This window comes from Manacus vitellinus, unplaced genomic scaffold (genome assembly GCF_001715985.3).
Source record: "Manacus vitellinus isolate BGI_N305 unplaced genomic scaffold, ASM171598v3 scaffold_14_pilon, whole genome shotgun sequence".
Lineage (NCBI taxonomy): Eukaryota > Metazoa > Chordata > Aves > Passeriformes > Pipridae > Manacus > Manacus vitellinus.
In genome coordinates this window covers 12,400,960-12,417,748 of record NW_021939063.1, presented here as the reverse complement: position 1 = coordinate 12,417,748, position 16,789 = coordinate 12,400,960, and the positions used below count along the sequence as shown (strand labels likewise).

The window sequence follows — 16,789 nt, the reverse complement described above, 5'->3', positions numbered from 1 at the left end:
TCCCTTGCGCCGCGTTGCAGCCCTCTCTTTCCCCCCTATTTCGTGCCCCTTTCACCCCGGCTGTATCCCGCCTATCCCCCCTCGGCATCCCGCCCCGCGGAGCCGCATCCCCGCCTCTCGCTGCGCCCCGCGGAGCCGCACCGGCGCGGGGGGAGGGCGCAGCGGAGCCGCCGCGTTTCGCCGCTCGGCGCTGCCATTACGGCTCGGCTCGGCTCGGCTCGGCTGCGGCACGGCACGTACGGTCGTGAGAGGCGGGGGGGCGGGATGCGGGGCTGACAGTAGCAATGACAGAACCGGGGGGCGACCGAGGGGGCAGCCGTTCCGGCGTGCGGGTCTCCCCCCTCCCAACCATCGCTGGCGGTGGGCTGGAGAGCGGGAGCAAAGCCAAAATGCAAGCAATAATTTCAAATGTATATTTCTAAAGATTTAATTAATTTGTCTTTAAATTCCCCCCCTCTCCAACAATTAATCATCTGATGGCACGGGGGTTGGAACAAGATGATCTTTAAGGCCCCTTCCAAACCAAACCGTTCTATGATACTATACGATTCTGTGGTCTCGGCTGCTGCTGTTTGGAAGATGCTGCCATTTGGCTGGAGGAGGATGCTTTGTGTGTGTGGGAGGAACTTTGTGCTGGGAGAAGGGCCCCGGGATGTGGCCCCCGGATACCCCTACCCCATCCCTCCCCAACTCTTTCCTACCCCCTCTTCGCCAGGAGAGGGCTGAGTCCGGGCGCACTCGTGACATCGGATGTGCCGTGCATGCTCCGTTGCGTGCGTGTGCGGCAGGATGAGGATGGCGACGGGGTCTGGAAGGAGGATGAGCACGTTATGAATTTCTAAAACAGCAGCTGGCTGGCAGCACAGCCTGCTTCGGTCGTGCTTTTCATCCACCTTGTCCCCAGGCTGGCTGGCAGTGACACTGAGAGCTCGTCCCTGCATGTTCCCAGCCTGTGGTGAAGCAGCAGAGTCGGGGGCCAGCCCGGACTTTCCAGTTCATGTTTGAGCCGTGTTGCACAGATACAAATGGATCAGATATGCATGTTTTGTGAAATGGTGCTGCAGAAATAATGACCTCATTTCTGCCATCTATAAATAAATGAAGGTGAAAGGGCGCATTTCCTACTCTCGGCTCTCTCTGGAGGCTGGATTAAGATTGAGAGCTGTCTGGCTGACAGACAGAGATCTTTCACTAATAGATATTAAACTACAACTTCACTGTGATTGGCGTCTAAAGGATCACCCAGCAAACTACACCACTGGGGAACTGTAATATTAGTTATGTCATCATTTAAGGTCAATATGATTTTTCTGGCTGCTGAGGATGCCAAGGGTAAAGCAGTTTCCAAGGGAAAGGTGTCACTTTCATGTTTTGTGTTTTTCTTCTTACGTGGTTAGTGGTGTGAGTCGAGGTTTCTGGGGGCCTCAGCCACTGAGGTCCCTCAAAGCTCCCTGTTTCTGCAGTGGGATCTTACAATTGGTTGATATTTTTTCCTTTTCAGATCTTAAAAGAAAAATTAACATATACCTAAATGTGCTGCTTAGATTTCAGCTATTCGGCGATTTAACTCTGTTGTCGATCAGACACAGACTGCTCTGGGTGCAGGTGGGGTAAGTAAAACCCTGGGTGCAGGGCAGTCCCAATGAGCACAGCCCAGGACAACCTTTGTGCTTGAATGTTGGCATGTCTGGTCAGTGAGGGCACACGTGTCATTCCTGTGCTGTGAAATCCCTCCCTGGCCTTGCTCAGGGCTGCCACTCTCCTCTTCCAACCCAGCACCTCCACCTTGGGATGGTTTTTGTGCTGCTGCTTCTGCATCTTATGTGGGGCTTGGAAAAAATCAATAGATACACCTGAGCTGCACTATTGGGTCTTCTCCAGCCTCCCTGGTATGATCCACTGAGCTCGAAAGAGGAAAAAATACTTTTGTCCCATGGCCCTGGGGACTGTCGCCAACATGCGACCCACAGCCCCCTCCTGCTGGCCCCTCTGTTTGCAGGTGATGAGGCTCCTGTTTGAATTTGGCACAGGGTAGGAAGTAAGTGGAGATGTAGAGCCTCCCCTTAGCATCTGTCCCAGGACCACCCCATTACCTGGGGTGCCTTTTTTGGGGAGTCCTCCCAGATTGAAGGCTGCAGAGGTTAGTGATTGTCATTCGGCTGCCAGTGTGGGAACCAGTGCTCCTGGTTTGGCATCCCGTGCCCTGCCAGGTGCACAACACACTTGACATTATCACCAGGTGATCTATTACTGCAATGATCATATGTCATTTATCAGAGTTGCCTAATTGATGTTTGCAAAGTAATTTACGAAATACGTGGAGATCCTTCTGAGAAGCGGTAGCAACACTCGAGGCCACTTGCTGTGACTCTTGGTCACAGGGCACCTCAAGGTGATGGATGAGCTGTGATCTGAAGGCTTCCAGCTGTTACCAGGGAGCTCGCCTTTATTTTTAAGTCCACAGTGTCTCTAGCTGGTAGCAAAGGACCGGTGCAGCACGAACGGTGATCATCCCCTGGGCACAGCACCGTCGCGGGGGGCTGGCACTGCTCGGTGCAGAGGTGGCTTTATGGGGCTGGGGTTGCTGGGGGCTGTGGTGACGGTGTGGCTGCCCCCGAGTGCATAGCTGAGCCTGCTGGCATTTTCGTTCCCGCTGCCTCCATCGGAGGTAGCCATGGAGATCAGTGGCGATGCTCTGCCCACGCGGAAGGAGGCTCAGCAGCATCCTCGCCCCCGGGCACCCGTGGCCAGCAGGGGCCCCGAGCGGGGCTCGCTGGGTGCGCGGGGCCGGCACTGGGCGCAGGGGCTCACGTGGTGAGCGGTGTCTGCCGAAATGCTCCGGCTCGGTGGGGACGGGAGCCCCTCGGGATGCCCCTGGCCCTGTGGCCGTGGCAGGGAGGGGGGCATCTCTCAGGGGTTTTCTGGCTCTCGGGCTGGGTGGCTCCGGTGCTCCCACTGATCCTCCACCGTGAATTTCCAGGGCCAAAATCTGCCTGCCAGTTCAGGCCAGCATTTTTCCTGCCTCTCCAGTAATTTCCTGCGGCTGCGCTGCGCTTCAGCCAGTCTCGCACAGGGAAGGGGGGGCACGGAGGGTGCTTGGAAAAGTACCTCTAAGACGAAGAGGAAGGGGAAGAGAAGCTGCTTAGCTGGCTTTGTTCTAATAGCAGTAATCACCTGAAGGGCGACCATGAGCCCACGCCGCCGGGTCCGCGCAGCCCTGGCCCTCCCCGCCGCACCGCCCCGGCCCTGCTTCCTCCCCGATGGCCGCCTGCACTTTGCTCCTGCTTGGCACAAGTGCACTCGACTGGCTTTATCGTATCCCCCATTACATAAATGGGAGAAAGGTTAGTCAGAAGGTGAATATGAGGCGTCTCGAAGGGAAGCCGGCGACTTAAATACCCCGAACTCGCCGGGCTGCCGAGCCTGAAGGGCGGAGAAAAAGCAGGACTGCGATTTTGACCTTGTTTTTTTTCCCTCTTCTGACAGTTTGTTCAGACACTGCCGCTGCCCACAGCGAGCAGGACTTGTGCCGAGAGGAGGAGGGGAACTCTGCAAGGTAAGCCGGGCTTTTTAAAGGTTGTCGGCTTCTTGTGTTGCTTTCTAAAAGCGGTGGTGGAGGTGGAGGTGGAGGCAGAGGTGGCGACCCCGCGCCAGGAGCACAGGGATTCCCACCGCCCCCGCTTTTCCTGCCTGCTGCCTTCTCTCGTTACTGGTCACCACTGGGAACAATGGCGATTTTCTGTGCTTAATTTCTGGCTTGTTTTAGTGATGTAGCGAAAGGCAGCGAGCGCTCAGGGGTGGGCTCCCCGGCAGCCCTGCTCCCACGGACAAGTTTATCGGTTGCACGAAGTGTTTATTTATGAATAAGCCGTGCTGAGATCAAGGATCTTTCTTCAAAATGTTAATTAAGCGAATAACGGCGTGTTGTGGTGGTTTGAAGACGGAAGTGAGGTTTAGCTTTGTTAAGGAAGTGACTGGTGTGGAAATATTTACAGTCTTCCTCGAATTTCAGTTATTCCTATTTTCCCTGGGGGAAGAGGGCAAATCTGGCTGATGCTTCAGAGGTTCTGTAACCCGTTTCTCTTGGTCGAGTGTAACGTGAGGGTTCGATGAGGTCCAGTGTGACGGTGTCTGGGGGCGGGAGGCTGTGACTGTAGTGATTCTCTTCCTGTTTCATGACATAACATGCCACATACCACCGGGAGTTTTGCAGGAAGCAGGGATAAATCTGCCTGTCCTGGCAGAGAGAAACGTGGGGGTGGTGATGGGGGGTGGGAAAGCAGGCGTTGAGGATGTTTTGCTTTATCAATGTGGTACAGAAGTGCCGAGGAAAGAGCGAGCCACGAGTTGGTTAGCAGGGGGAATTAGAGGAGATGAGTGTGTGGCAGCGTTTAATCTCTTAATGAGAAAAATATATCCCAGCTGCCTGCGGTGGGGAGAGTTCAGGGACAAGCATGGCATTGTGTGGGAGCTCGCCCTTGCACCCAGTGTCCTCTGCCTGCTGTCCCTGATATTTGCCTGAAGGATGCTGGGGAGCTGGGATAGGCATCTGTAATCCACATCAAGTGCAGAATGTGGGGCAGAAGCAAGGATGTGGGGGTGGGGATGGGGATAAATTTGTCTCAGATAAGGGTTGGTCACCAAAGAGTGTCCTGCCAAGTTGTTTCCTTCAGTTTCCGAGCACATTAATAGGCTCTGCTTCCTTGATTAGTTGGTGTCTGTGCAGAGCGATAACGAGAGCTGGGCTCAACCTATCAATTCTAGGTCAGTGGTTGTGTGCTGGGGATTTGGGATTGGGCAGGGGGAGGGGAGAAGGAGCTGGACGCCTGTCTCCAAAAAAAATGTGGAGCCTGCCTTAAGCCAGCCCTGCCTGCACTCATGGTGGGGGAAAAGGCTGCCTGCACTCATGGTGGGGGGAAAGGCTGCCTGCACCCATCGGAGGGCTGTGCTTCCTGTGTCTGCAAAGTGTCCCAAGGGCCATATTGTTACCTGTCACCTTGTTCCATGCCTGTTAGGAGGCTCATTGCCCTTTTGAGATGTGCTCTCCTGAGAGGATAACATTGCAATAATTAGATCCATTAAAGAGCCAGAAGAAATAATTGGGTTTTAAAACTTAAGAAGACTTTGCTGTACTCCTAAGCAGTATCCTCTGCCTCTTGCAGAGCCGCTTTCCTCTTCCCCTGGCAGCAGAGTTCTCATTTCGCATTGACCTGTCATCGTTTCTGGGGGCTAACCTCTCTGATCCTTCCCTAAACACAGGCAGGTGAGGCTGGGTGGTGAAGAGCAGCATGGACCTGGATGTGCTGAACATGTTTGTCATCGCCGGTGGCACCCTGGCTATCCCCATCCTGGCCTTCGTGGCCTCGTTCCTCCTGTGGCCCTCAGCACTCATCCGCATCTACTACTGGTGAGTTCCTGAGCCCGGCTGCTCTCTGTGTGGCACAGGGGTGGAATGGCTCCTGTTCCCAGCAGGGCCCCACAGCCATGCACAGTGGTGTGTGTGGAGGTGGACGTTGCTGGGTGTAGCTTTAAGCATCTCTGTAAGAAGAAAATGATGTTTTCTTATTGCATTTTTGCTGCTGAGGCTTACGTCTGGCAGGGCTGCTCTGGCCCTTGCTGTCCCAGGGCTTTGGCTGGACCGTGTCAAGGGGCTCTTGGCCAGGCTGCCACTGCAGTGCTAGCATGCAGGATCTCTCCAAACCTTTCTGGGTTGTTTCCCCTAAGGACAGGACTGTAGCTGAAAAAAGCACAGCCACTGTTGCCTGTGCCCCAGCCTGGCAGCCCTGGCAGTCTGGTGACCTCCCACCTCATCAATGTGGCCATGGCGTGGGTGTCCCTGTGCTCACATGCTCCCTCCCTGCTCAGCAGGCAAGGGCTTTTCTCTCATAAGTAGTTACAGACAAGGCTTTTCTGATCCTCTCCTCTTCTTCTGGAATGGAGCATCAGAGAAGGTGGGACGATGCTTTTCCTTACACCCTTGCATGTTATCCTTTCTGATTACCAGGAAGCAGGCACTACGTCCTTCAGTCCTCCTTTGTCCCTGGAAATCAGTGATAAGCACTCTGGCAGCTTTCCTCTCTGGGTTTGTTGCAGGGAAAAGCTGGAATAACTCCCTTCAGAAGTCAAGGCAGAGTCTCATCACCCAGCATGGAGCAGGCAGCAGCAGGCAGAGTGGGCAGAATAGGCAGAACAGGCAGCGCATCAGGCTGTCCTCACATGCTGCTGGCAGATGGTGGCTTCTGCAGTTCAGCTCATGGGGTGTTCCCAAATCCAAGTGACCTCCTGTGAAAGGAAGATGTTTGCCCACCGCAGCACTCGGATGAAGCCTGTTTCTAATGGCACTTTAATTAGCAGGCTTTTATTCACAGCATCTGAGGCTGAGAGAGGACAGGGCATGGAATGAAAACCCCAGGAATGGGATTGTTGCTCTGCAAAGGAGAGCAGGTGGTGTGACAGCCTTCTGTGTCACAGATGTCCAAGTGGTATCAGGTTTGGCAGTCAAAGTGGTTTTTCTCTTTGGATATATGAGCAGCTGCTGGAAGCCAGGGTGGACCCTGATGGGCTGAGATTCCAAGGAAGATCGCTGGAGAAACTGCTGCAGCAGACCTGCCCTGTGGTCAGGGCAAAGCCTTCTATGGCCACAAACAGGAGTGGCAGGACAGGGCAAAGGAGGTGCAGGGACTGACGCTGGGAGCTTGGAGGAGCCGGGGTGAGAGGGAGGTAGAGAATCCTCTGCTGCTTTTGTTCTTTTTGGGTTACAGATCAGGAACCGGGTGAAAATGCACTGTGGGCAAGATGGTCTGTGTTTGGCTGAAGGAGGGAGTGTGTGAGCAGGGATCAGAAGGGCTGTCTTCTTTTGAAGGGTATAGTGCCCCTATCTCTCTCTCTCCCAACACTTCTGGCAGTATGGGCATCTTGCAGGAGTAACTGCAATGCCCTGTATGTCATGAGCACCTCTTTTGTTAGGGACACTGGGCGAGAAGGGTGGATTTGCTCTTTACTCTTCCTTTCTTATTGGCTTCCTTCTGAGTTGGCTTTTTTTGGGGTGAAATCGTTGATTTTCCCCATCAGCAGAGGCAGGAGAGGGGCAGGCAGCATGCCATACTGCCCTCCCCTTCCAGCCCCATGCAGCTCCAGCTCTGCTGCGCTGCTCCTGGGAGATCCCTGGAAGGTCCCAGGGGATGCTTTTCCCTTCTCCCACAGTTCCCTGTCCCCTCCTCCTCCTCGCTGTTGGTCTGCAGTGTCCTCAGCCGGAGCAGTCAAGGGTCAGACTGGGCCCCCTCACCCCTGGTCTCACTGCTTTCCCTGCTGCTAATGCGCCTCCTTCCCTGGCATGATGTCCAGGGCTGCCCCACTGACCTGGCCTGGAGCCACTCTGCCTGCACTGTGACAGGGGTTAATCAGTTTAGCCACTGCCACTAAGCGAGTTAACACCTTGTTGGGGGATCAGTTCAGCTTTGCACAGATTATTTTGCCTTCTGCTGAATTGATCCATTAGGATCAGTTGCTAAAAATGTTATCATCTTGCCCATCGGTAGTTCACGCCAGTGCTTTTGAGGCAAGGACTCTTAAGACACTTATTAGGGAGAAATTCACCTCTCCTTGTAGGACCAGCACTGAGCCAAGATGCTGCTTAAGTCCTACTAGCTCCCTCGAGAAAGGGATTATGCTAAAAGAGGATTTCACTATGCATAAGCTTTGAGTGGGCTGAGAGGTAGGACAGTCCAGAAGCGTTGGTGACCTTGTGCTTGTGTCTTAAATAAATTCTGGCACAACATATATTTTCCAGTGTCTTGACCACCAGGAGTAGCCCAGTAGTTGTCCTGACAAGGGTTATGTTTGAGCATAGGGGAAATGCAGAGAAAGAGAGCCTGCTCTCTGTCTTGGGCCGCACGTACACATCATGTGTCCAAAGTGTCACCGATAATCTCTGTCCAGGTCCTTCTGGCTGGCAGTTTCACTGCATCCTCTGAGCTGCAAGAGTGTGCTGGCAGGAGCTGTCTGCCTCTGCTTTCAGAGGAACAGCCCTGGGGTTAGCCTGGTATCTCCTAGGGTGCTAGACCCTGTATAAGGATGGTCCCCTCCGGTCCTTTGTGTGTATATTAATATATTTCTAAGTGTTATTTAACTGGTCCATAGGAATCAGGTTCTCTCTGGCTGGTGCTCCCAGGTGACGTGGTGATTTTGGCTGGTGTGCTTGTCTGTGGGCTGATGTTTTCCCAACAATGCAGGATTGTGTCCAAATAACTCTGTGACAGATTCACCTTACCCACCTAGAAGAACTGCCTCCCTTGGCCTGCCCACCCTGCACGCTGCCTCGCCGTATGTGCTGCCCTTCCCTGGAGTCTCTCTTCTCAGACCAATCTTTGGGTGTTTTGAGTTTTAAGATTGTCATTTTGGCCCATTTCCATTGCCAACTGAGTTAGGGCCTTTTTAAAAATTCTTTACATGCACAAGCCACTTGCAGTGCATCCACGAATAGCCAGCCACTAGTACTACACCTGTAAGGGATCGCATGTATGCACAGGATCTGGTCCAGGGACCAGATATTCAGGATTAATCCCAGTAGTCCCATGATGGCACCAGCGTGAACCCAACCTAACTGGCCTTAGCAAGCCATCTGTGGCTGTGTTTGGATTGTCACCTGGCTTATATCGTGGCTGGGCCCTGGTCTTGTCTCGCTCACTGGTGTTTTCTCCTCTTTTCCAGGTACTGGCGCCGAGCCTTGGGCATGCAGGTTAGATATGCAAACTACGATGACTATCAGTTTTGTTATTCCTATAGAGGAAGACCTGGATACCGACCATCCATCCTGATGCTACATGGGTTCTCGGCCCACAAAGACATGTGGCTGTCCATAGTCAAGGTGGGACTCCATTTCTATCATGTTGCTCCTTAGTGAGAATTGATGGCCCTGGTTTTGGGGGCAGTGTGGGGACCCAACGGTTGCATGGGATGGGATGATTGTGGTAATGTACTAGGAACACCCTCCTTACTCCATGCTCATTGCTTGTTGGATCCCTTCATCCCTACGACATGCAGAGCTGCAGGGGAAGAGCAGTACATACCTGCTTCCTCCTTGGGAAGCAAGTCTTGGCTGTGCTTTCTCATCATGTCATCCCTGGTACATGAGCTGACTTACTCTGGTGCACAAGTAACTGGGGCTGCTAGGAGGGGAGCAACCCCCCCTGCTCCCACCTGTGGTCACCACTTTCCACCCCTGGGCTTTGCAGCGGTTTCCCTGCACCATAACCATCCCTGGCTTGTTTCTGCAGTTCCTGCCAAAGAACCTGCACTTGGTGTGTGTGGACATGCCCGGGCACGAGGGCACAACCCGCTCAGACTTGGATGATTACTCCATCAGTGGGCAAGCTAAGAGAATACACCAGGTAAAGCCCTAGCATTGCATTGCCTCTGCAGAGGAATGTGGGGACGTGGGGGACGTGATGGAGGTGGGGACGTGAGGGATGCTAAGCCCTGTGAGTCCTGCCTTGTACGGCCCCGCTGCCCCCCTTCCCAGGCAGCCAGAGCCACCAGCCTCAAGCTTTTGAGTAGAATTTCTCTAATGACCCCACGCTGTTGTTTCCTCTCCCCTAACAATGCTCCTTCTGCTCCCTGCCAGTTCGTGGAGTGCATCAGGCTGAACAGAAGGCCCTTTCATCTGGTTGGCACTTCCATGGGGGGAAATGTTGCCGGTGTCTATGCTGCTCAGTACCCAGAAGACATTTGCAGCCTGACCCTAATCTGTCCTGCAGGTGGGCAAGGCAGGGGAGGTGAGACAGGGAGGGCAATCAGGAGCCAGTGCAAAAACCCAGGGCAGTGCTGGAGGTAGAAGAGGGGTTTAGTGCAAAGCATTTTGAAATAATTTGTATTTTCAGTTTGGAAATCTCTGGCAGGGCATGGTAGAAAATCACAGCCTTGTACTTGCTGCTCTTTTTCAGGGGTTTGGCGTTTGCCCCACTGTGCCTTGGTTAGAGATGAGACTAGGGCAAACAGGACAAGTCCTGCTCTGCAGGAAAATGCCTTTTCCCTTGGGATGGCAGGTATTTTACATGGCATGTCTGCAGCTTCTCAGTTCTGGAGAGGGAACTGAGACTGCAACAGGAAAAGCCTTCCCAGCCTGGCCTCCTGAAAGCCCTGGTGTGCTGGAGGACTGGTTCTTTGGGAGCTGGAGAACTCTGACTTCCCACCTTTGGGTTCTGTGAGTGGGAAAAGTGCATCAGTGCTGGGCACAGGTCAGCGAGGTGTCCCTGTGCCTGCACAGCACCCCGTCATCCCCCCCATTCCTGCCATCCCCCCCATTCCCACCATCCCCTTCCTCCCCACCATCCTCTGGACAGGGGGCTCAGGGGAGCCTGGGCATGACATGCTGCAGGAGGCACTGGGGGCAGGGAACTTCTCTGCTGGGGAGGGCTTTGCTGCATCCCAGTTGTTACAGCAGCTCCTTCCTCTCCCACGCCAGGAAAGCAGCTTCCAAATAAGAACTAAGGAATGAAGCAAAGCAAACGTTACCTAGTAACCGGGCTCTGGGGGCGTCAGGGTTCCTACTCCCCTCTGGGAGAGGTGTCAACTGACTCTCCGACTGTTTCTTCATGTGAAACCTCTGTGTGGGGGCTGCAGCACAGCTCCCTCTGTGTGGGATTGTTGCCAGGGGATTTTTCCCTCAGTGGTGCATGCAGATGGGGCTGCTGAAATTTTCTGTCCAACGCTGTGCAATGGCAGCCTAGGCATTAGTGTTTGTATCTGCTGACCACATAAAAATAGGTGCTATAGCTTTTACTGAAGTATTCCTGCATGTCTACAGGGAATACACCTTCTGTTGTGTCAGCCTTTGGGGTTGGGGGTCCCTGGAGCAGGAGGGAGGTTAGGGTATCTCTGGGTGCATACTGAGGTTGCTGAATGAACAGATATTTTCTTCCCCACTTTTTTATATTTTTTTTTAATGAGTGAGCAGGCAGGAAGCCAGAGGCAGGGATGAGGGAGGTCAGTGCAGGGATATTTTGTTGCTTGGGCTGTTGGGGAGTCTCATCTGGGTTTCAGCTCATGCCCCCCTTCTCATTTCACCCAGGCCTGCCAAGTACCACCGACAGCAAGTTCATTAAGCAGCTCCGGGAGCTGCAGGAGTCCAAACGCATTGACAGGATCCCTTTAATCCCCTCAACGCCCGAGGAGATGGCGGATATGCTGAAGCTTTGCTCCTACGTTCGCTTCAAGGTGCCACAGCAGGTGAGAATCTGATGCTGTGGTTGGTGGGGAAAGGGGGCTTGTAGGTGATGAGTGGGTTTGCTTCCCCCTGAGCCTACATGGTGGTGTGGGGAGTGGAACTGGAGCTGCCATCCCTGCCATCACCCAGAGGAGACACCCCTGGCCCCACCCCCAGCACCTTTCCAGCACTTTCCCTTCAAACCCACTTTTCTGAGCTCCCTCTGGCAGCACCCACTGGAATTCCTCCTCCCATGAAGGTTTTGGCAGCAGGCTGGGATGTAGAAGGGTTTTTTAGTAAATATGGTTGTCAGGAAGCATTAAATAACTAAGGCAGCTGTTGTCCGGAGTGGAGGGGGATTGTTTGCTGCTTTTTAAGTAAAAGCCATGGAAATGTTAATTGCCTCATTGTCAGGTGAGAGGAACTTGGCAAGGGGCTGGCTATTAGGCTTGGTTTCCTTAGGAAGTCTGGGATGAGTAGATTGGAGAGTAAGAAAAAAATATAAGTGTATTCTTTTGGGGTTTTGGCAAAAGAATACAAGAAAGAAGAAAAGTGCAGTCATGGCTGAGATGGCTGCTTGCCAGGGGGAGAAATTGGGTCTGTATCATAGAAGACAGAATTACTTGTTGCTGAAATACATGTTGCTTAAGTGTGGTTTCAACAGTCCCACATGCTTAGGAAGAAGCTCATGCTGGGGCCAGGCTTGTGCAGGGCATGTTGGGGTGTCAGGGGCTGCTCTGAGGTGCTCTCGGGCATGCTTAGCCCTGTGTGAGGCACGTGTCCCCTCTAGCAGCATTCCTCTGCTCTTCCTGCAGATCCTCCAGGGCCTCGTTGATGTTCGCATTCCACACAATGAATTTTACCGGAAACGTAAGTGCATGGCAGCACCTCCTCACCAGGCTTTCCAGCGGGCTCCCCAGGGTGTGGGGATGGGCTGTCCTCTGCCCCCATGTCCCCTGCACGCTGCCCGGCCCCAGCACCCCTCTGCTGCCTTGCTGAGGGTGGGAGGGAGCGACACCATTAACAGATTTGGGGACACGCCTTGGTCGCTGGTAGCAACGCGCTGCCACCCCCACTGCCACCCCCACGGGTGATGGAGTCACTGGTTCACCTCACTGTCCCATCTGGGTTAACAGTACCGATGAGGAGATGGTTTGGTGGAGGAGCCCCCTGCAGCTGGGCTTGGTGGCAGGGCAAGGACAGCTCGTCACCATTGCATGGGTTTCCCAGTGAGGGAACACTGGCAGAACTGGCTCACAGGGGCCCCTTTGAGAACGGGAGGCAAAACATCTCTCATGTAGGACTGACTCTCCTCTTGCCCCACTAGTGTTTTTAGAAATTGCGGATGAAAAGTCCAGGCACTCTCTCCATGAGAACATGAGCAAGATCAAAGCACCAACGCAGGTCATCTGGGGAAAGCAGGACCAGGTATGCAGCCCCCTCCTCATCCCCCATGGACCATGTCTCCATCTCTGCCTGTGCCCTCCCACAGGGGCTGTGCTGCCGAGCTGTGCACTGCTCTGCGGGGAGCTGGCACTGTGTGTCCCTGTCCCTGGTGGCTTTGGGCATGGGGGCTTGGCAGGGTGATGGGCAGAAAGCTGACAGTCAGCTTCTTAGAGAGGGGAAATGGCAGAGCCAGGGCTGGGGAGGGCAGGGGGGCAGGTGGGTGGGTAGTTGCCAGCACCGAAGCTGGGAAGAGGAATAAAGTGTCAGCAAAGAGAGTTGTCCTGGCAACTGGGAAGAGATGTGCTGTTTGTGGGCAGGCTTCAAGACAAAGTTGTAGGGTTGGTTTTGGAGGCAGGAGTGGGAGGGAAGAAGTGGGAGAAAGCAAGCTGCAGGCATGCAAAGGGCTCTATAAATGCAGGGATGCGCTTGCTTGCAGTGATCCATTTGCACTGAGCTGACAGCCAAAAAACATCCAAGAGAGTTCCCTGCTGCATGCTGAGACTGGCACCAAGCAGTCTCCTTTCCCTGTCCCCAGGCAGGGTGCTGGCATCACAAGGACTGTGTCTGCATCTCTGCTCGGCATCTTAATTGGACTTGCAAAGGCAGCTCCAGCAGGGTTTCTATGGTGTCCAGCAAACCCCAGCTCTGACTGTTTTTCCCCTGCCATCCAGGTCCTGGATGTTTCTGGCGCCAGTGTTTTAGCAAATGCCATCCCGGACTGCCACGTGTACATCCTGGAGAACTGTGGGCACTCAGTGGTGGTGGAGCGTCCCCGCAAGACAGCCAACCTCATCCTGGAGTTCCTGGCGCTGCTGCACAGCATAGACAACAACAAGAAGCAGGCGTGAGCATGGCAGGGAGCTGAATGCCCACGCCGGGTCTGTTAAATTGTAAAGTACTGCAGATTTGATAAGTTCTCAGGGATCTTGTACAAATCGGAGTCAATGTGCCAAAGTCCCTGAGGAAGGCAGAATCACTGATACCTAAACCTATAGCACCACTGGCACAGTGACCTAGGGGTCATTGAGCAACCTCCATAGATACAGAAATGGAAGCAGAGTATTTCCCTTTTCTACTTAAAGTAGAAATGAGCTGAAATCACCCAGCGCTCCTCACACAGCCGCCCATCTTACCCGGGTTACCAGCACGTAGTTATCCATGACATTTACCTAAACTATATATGAAGTGTAGGAAGGAGGGAGCATCCTGGACTGAGACTTACAGTATTTCTACTCCTTAGAGTCCGTCGTGTTGCATGCTGCTGTGCTGTAAGAGAGCCCCCCAGTGCTCCAGGCGTCTGCTTGAGTGCTCTCTGTGTAGCTCCTTAACTCGTGATTTATGCAGAAAACAACAGAAAACTTCACGTGTGGAAGTCCAATGACTGTATGTGCAAAAATGTTTACACTCCGAGTGGGTTTTTCTAAATCCCTGAATAGCTCCTGTGTACATGTAAATGCCTTAATGTTGCCCAGGGTGCGGCGTCCGCGCGCAGCCCGCCTTGCCCAGGGATGGTTCTCCCTGAGGATGAACATAGCCAGTGGAAACGGGGTGCAGACGGCAGCTTTGCCACCGCTGTGTGAACCAGAGGAATGGAAACAGCCCGGGGTGATTCAGTCCCTGGGCCCGAGTCAGCAATAAGCCCACGGGCGAATTCTTGTCTCAATTCCTCTATCACATCGTGCTGCTGAACACCTTGATGTAAATAACGATTTTCTTTATGAATTCTGTGAATTCTGCAAAAGCCAATGTCACCAAGAGAGGCGTGAGGGGTGGGAGCGGGCTGCGTGTGTGGCTGCTGCAGGGGATGTGGGCTCCTGGGCTCGCTGGGCAGCGAGGACGGAGTCAGCTCGCCCCCGAGGTGCTGGGTAGTGGTGTGGAAAGGTACAGTGTGCTTTTGATGATTATGACTCCTGATCAAGTGAAATTATAGGTAGAAACAGGCAACTCTCCAGGTGCGGTCCCTCACTGCCTACCGCAGGGGCAGGGCACTGGTCCCGGCCGCGGGCAGGACTGGTGGGTGCTGGAGGGCAAGGCAGTGCGTGGTGCCCTCAAAGGCAAAGCAGCAGGTGGCTGTCACCCCTGGGTCACCCCCAGCCCTCCTGGGGGGTTGACAGCAGGTGCTGCTCTAGCCCCCCCAGACTGGGTGCGCAGGCTTGCGGTGCTGACAGCTTCCCGAGGTACCCCCATCTGTACATACATCTGAGACTCCTCGCCAGCTTCTCTGCTCTTTTTAAGAGAAGAAACACTGTTCTTTTAGAAAATTAGAAATTTGCTGTTAATTGCTTGGTTATTGTTTCTACTACAGGAGTTGATTTAAAAAAAAAAAAATTGATGATAGTTTTATGTGGTGAAAGCCAGAAAAACTTGTTGGGTATCTATATGGTTTCTCATGCCACAGATTGCTGTATGCAAAGGATTTATATGGCTATTAAAATCTAGTGATTTAAGGAGTCCACAGTGCCATGACTATTTTTTCCTTGGAGGAGGAAGGGGGTTGTGATGTGGGATGATACACGGCACAGGGGCCTTGCTCTGCTGCTTCTTTCCTCCACACATTTCTGGGAGATGAAGGTTTTGGCTCAAGGAATATTTGGTAACAGAAAGAGAGATGGTGAAGAGTGGGGAGGCTCAAGTCTCATCTCTTCAAAGACAATACCAATTTTCTTTTTTTCTTTTTATTGAGACGAGATAGCGACAAACGCTCAGGAAGGAAAATAAAACCTCAAGGGGCAGGGTAGCTGGGTTTTAAGCACCAAGATTCCTCTTAAAACTCTTGCAAGCGTGTTAAATACCAAATTCAGCTGTAATTACAAGTCTTACTGAATTCATACACTGTGCTAGTGATAGCCTGACATCAACATCCCGGCAAATGTATTTGTGTTTCTCCTTTTCCCTGGGGGCCTCTCAAGGCCCAGCAGCTGCTTTTTTGATGGAGGAGCTGCAGGGAGGACTGGGGAGCATCCTCCTGGCACCTCATTCCCCTGCCCTGCCACTGCTCCACTGCTGCAGTGATGCACAGGTCAAGGTGACCCTATTAATGACCACAGCGCAGGGGTGTGAGGGAGCTTCTCTCCCCCAGAGGAGAGGGGGCTGTATGAGAGGGGGCTCTGGCTACTGATCTGAAGCTCACTCCAGCTGCACAGTTAAGGGCAGCTGCTGTTCATTCTGGCTCTGGCCATGTCTGTGCCCAGGGTGGCCCCACAGCAGCAGCTGAGCCCACTGAGGAGAGGCAGGGAGGGAAGCTGCCTGCACCTACAAACACACCTGGCTGCTGTTCCCATTAACCCTTCCTTCCTGCTGGGAGCCAGAAAGTCTCCACACCACGCAAGGGCTGCTCCCCTGTTTTCAGCTGCTGCCCCCTTGGTACTGAGCCTCCAGTGAGCCCTGGCCACCCTACAGGTAAAGCTGTGTGTCTGGACTGTGCTTGGGAAAGGGCAGAAGCTCCTGCTCCTCCTGGTGGGTTTGGGTGGCCTGAGGGCAGAACTGGAGGAACCACAAGGAAATAGTTGGATCTCAGTTGTGGTGAGCCTGGGCTCCTGCACATAGCCTGAGCATCCTGGCAAGGTGGGAGGGAGGAGGTGTCCTTTTACTTTGTTGCACAATTTATAAGTATTGTTTTCCTTATAATCACGAGAATAAACCAGGGCTGGGCTGGGGCTGGGCTGGACTGGGTTATGAGGCTCATGGAGGTAAAGGTTCACATGAAAGCTGACTAAGGAGTCAGCCCTTGGTTGTTATGGGTCTTGCTAAGGCTGTTTCACTGTATCCTGAAAAGAGGCTGTAAAACACAACAGGGCTGGCTTGAAATAGAGATAAAAATCACTCTGAGCAAGCTGTTTGGCTGCTGAACATCCCGGTCTGTGGTGGTACCTGCTCCTGACTCTCAGTGGAAGCAGGAGGGACAGAGCTGGTGAGAGGGTGATACTTGGTGTGTGCCCAGCTACTGCCAAAGGGGAAAATGTGGTGTCCTTGAAACATGGACACTCAGGGAAACCTGGGCTGGGTCCTGCTCCACACAGTTATAGACACATGCCTGTCTGCAGTGGAGAAGCATCGTTTTCCTTTTTTTTTTCCAGCAAAGGAGAATAACAGCATTTGCTGCCTTGTGGGAGGGTTTCACCAGCACAGCCCTGCACAGAG

At 53.4% G+C, this 16,789-nt stretch overlaps 1 protein-coding gene across 2 annotated transcripts; it reads left to right on the top strand.

The window, feature by feature from the left end:
* Positions 1–384: 384 nt before the first annotated feature.
* Positions 385–15,100, top strand: ABHD6 (abhydrolase domain containing 6). Of its 2 annotated transcripts, none has more exons than XM_008925303.3 (10): positions 385–1,610; positions 3,487–3,556; positions 5,260–5,407; positions 8,710–8,866; positions 9,276–9,389; positions 9,623–9,755; positions 11,069–11,226; positions 12,019–12,073; positions 12,531–12,631; positions 13,321–15,100. In XM_008925303.3, exons 3-10 carry the CDS (start codon positions 5,289–5,291, stop codon positions 13,495–13,497), a joined length of 1,014 nt encoding a protein of 337 aa, XP_008923551.1. In that variant the 5' UTR covers positions 385–1,610; positions 3,487–3,556; positions 5,260–5,288; the 3' UTR covers positions 13,498–15,100. The 2 variants fall into 2 exon arrangements, with proteins under 2 accessions (XP_008923551.1, XP_017923971.1); XM_018068482.2 differs by lacking the exon at positions 385–1,610 and adding an exon at positions 3,243–3,344.
* Positions 15,101–16,789: the final 1,689 nt, after the last annotated feature.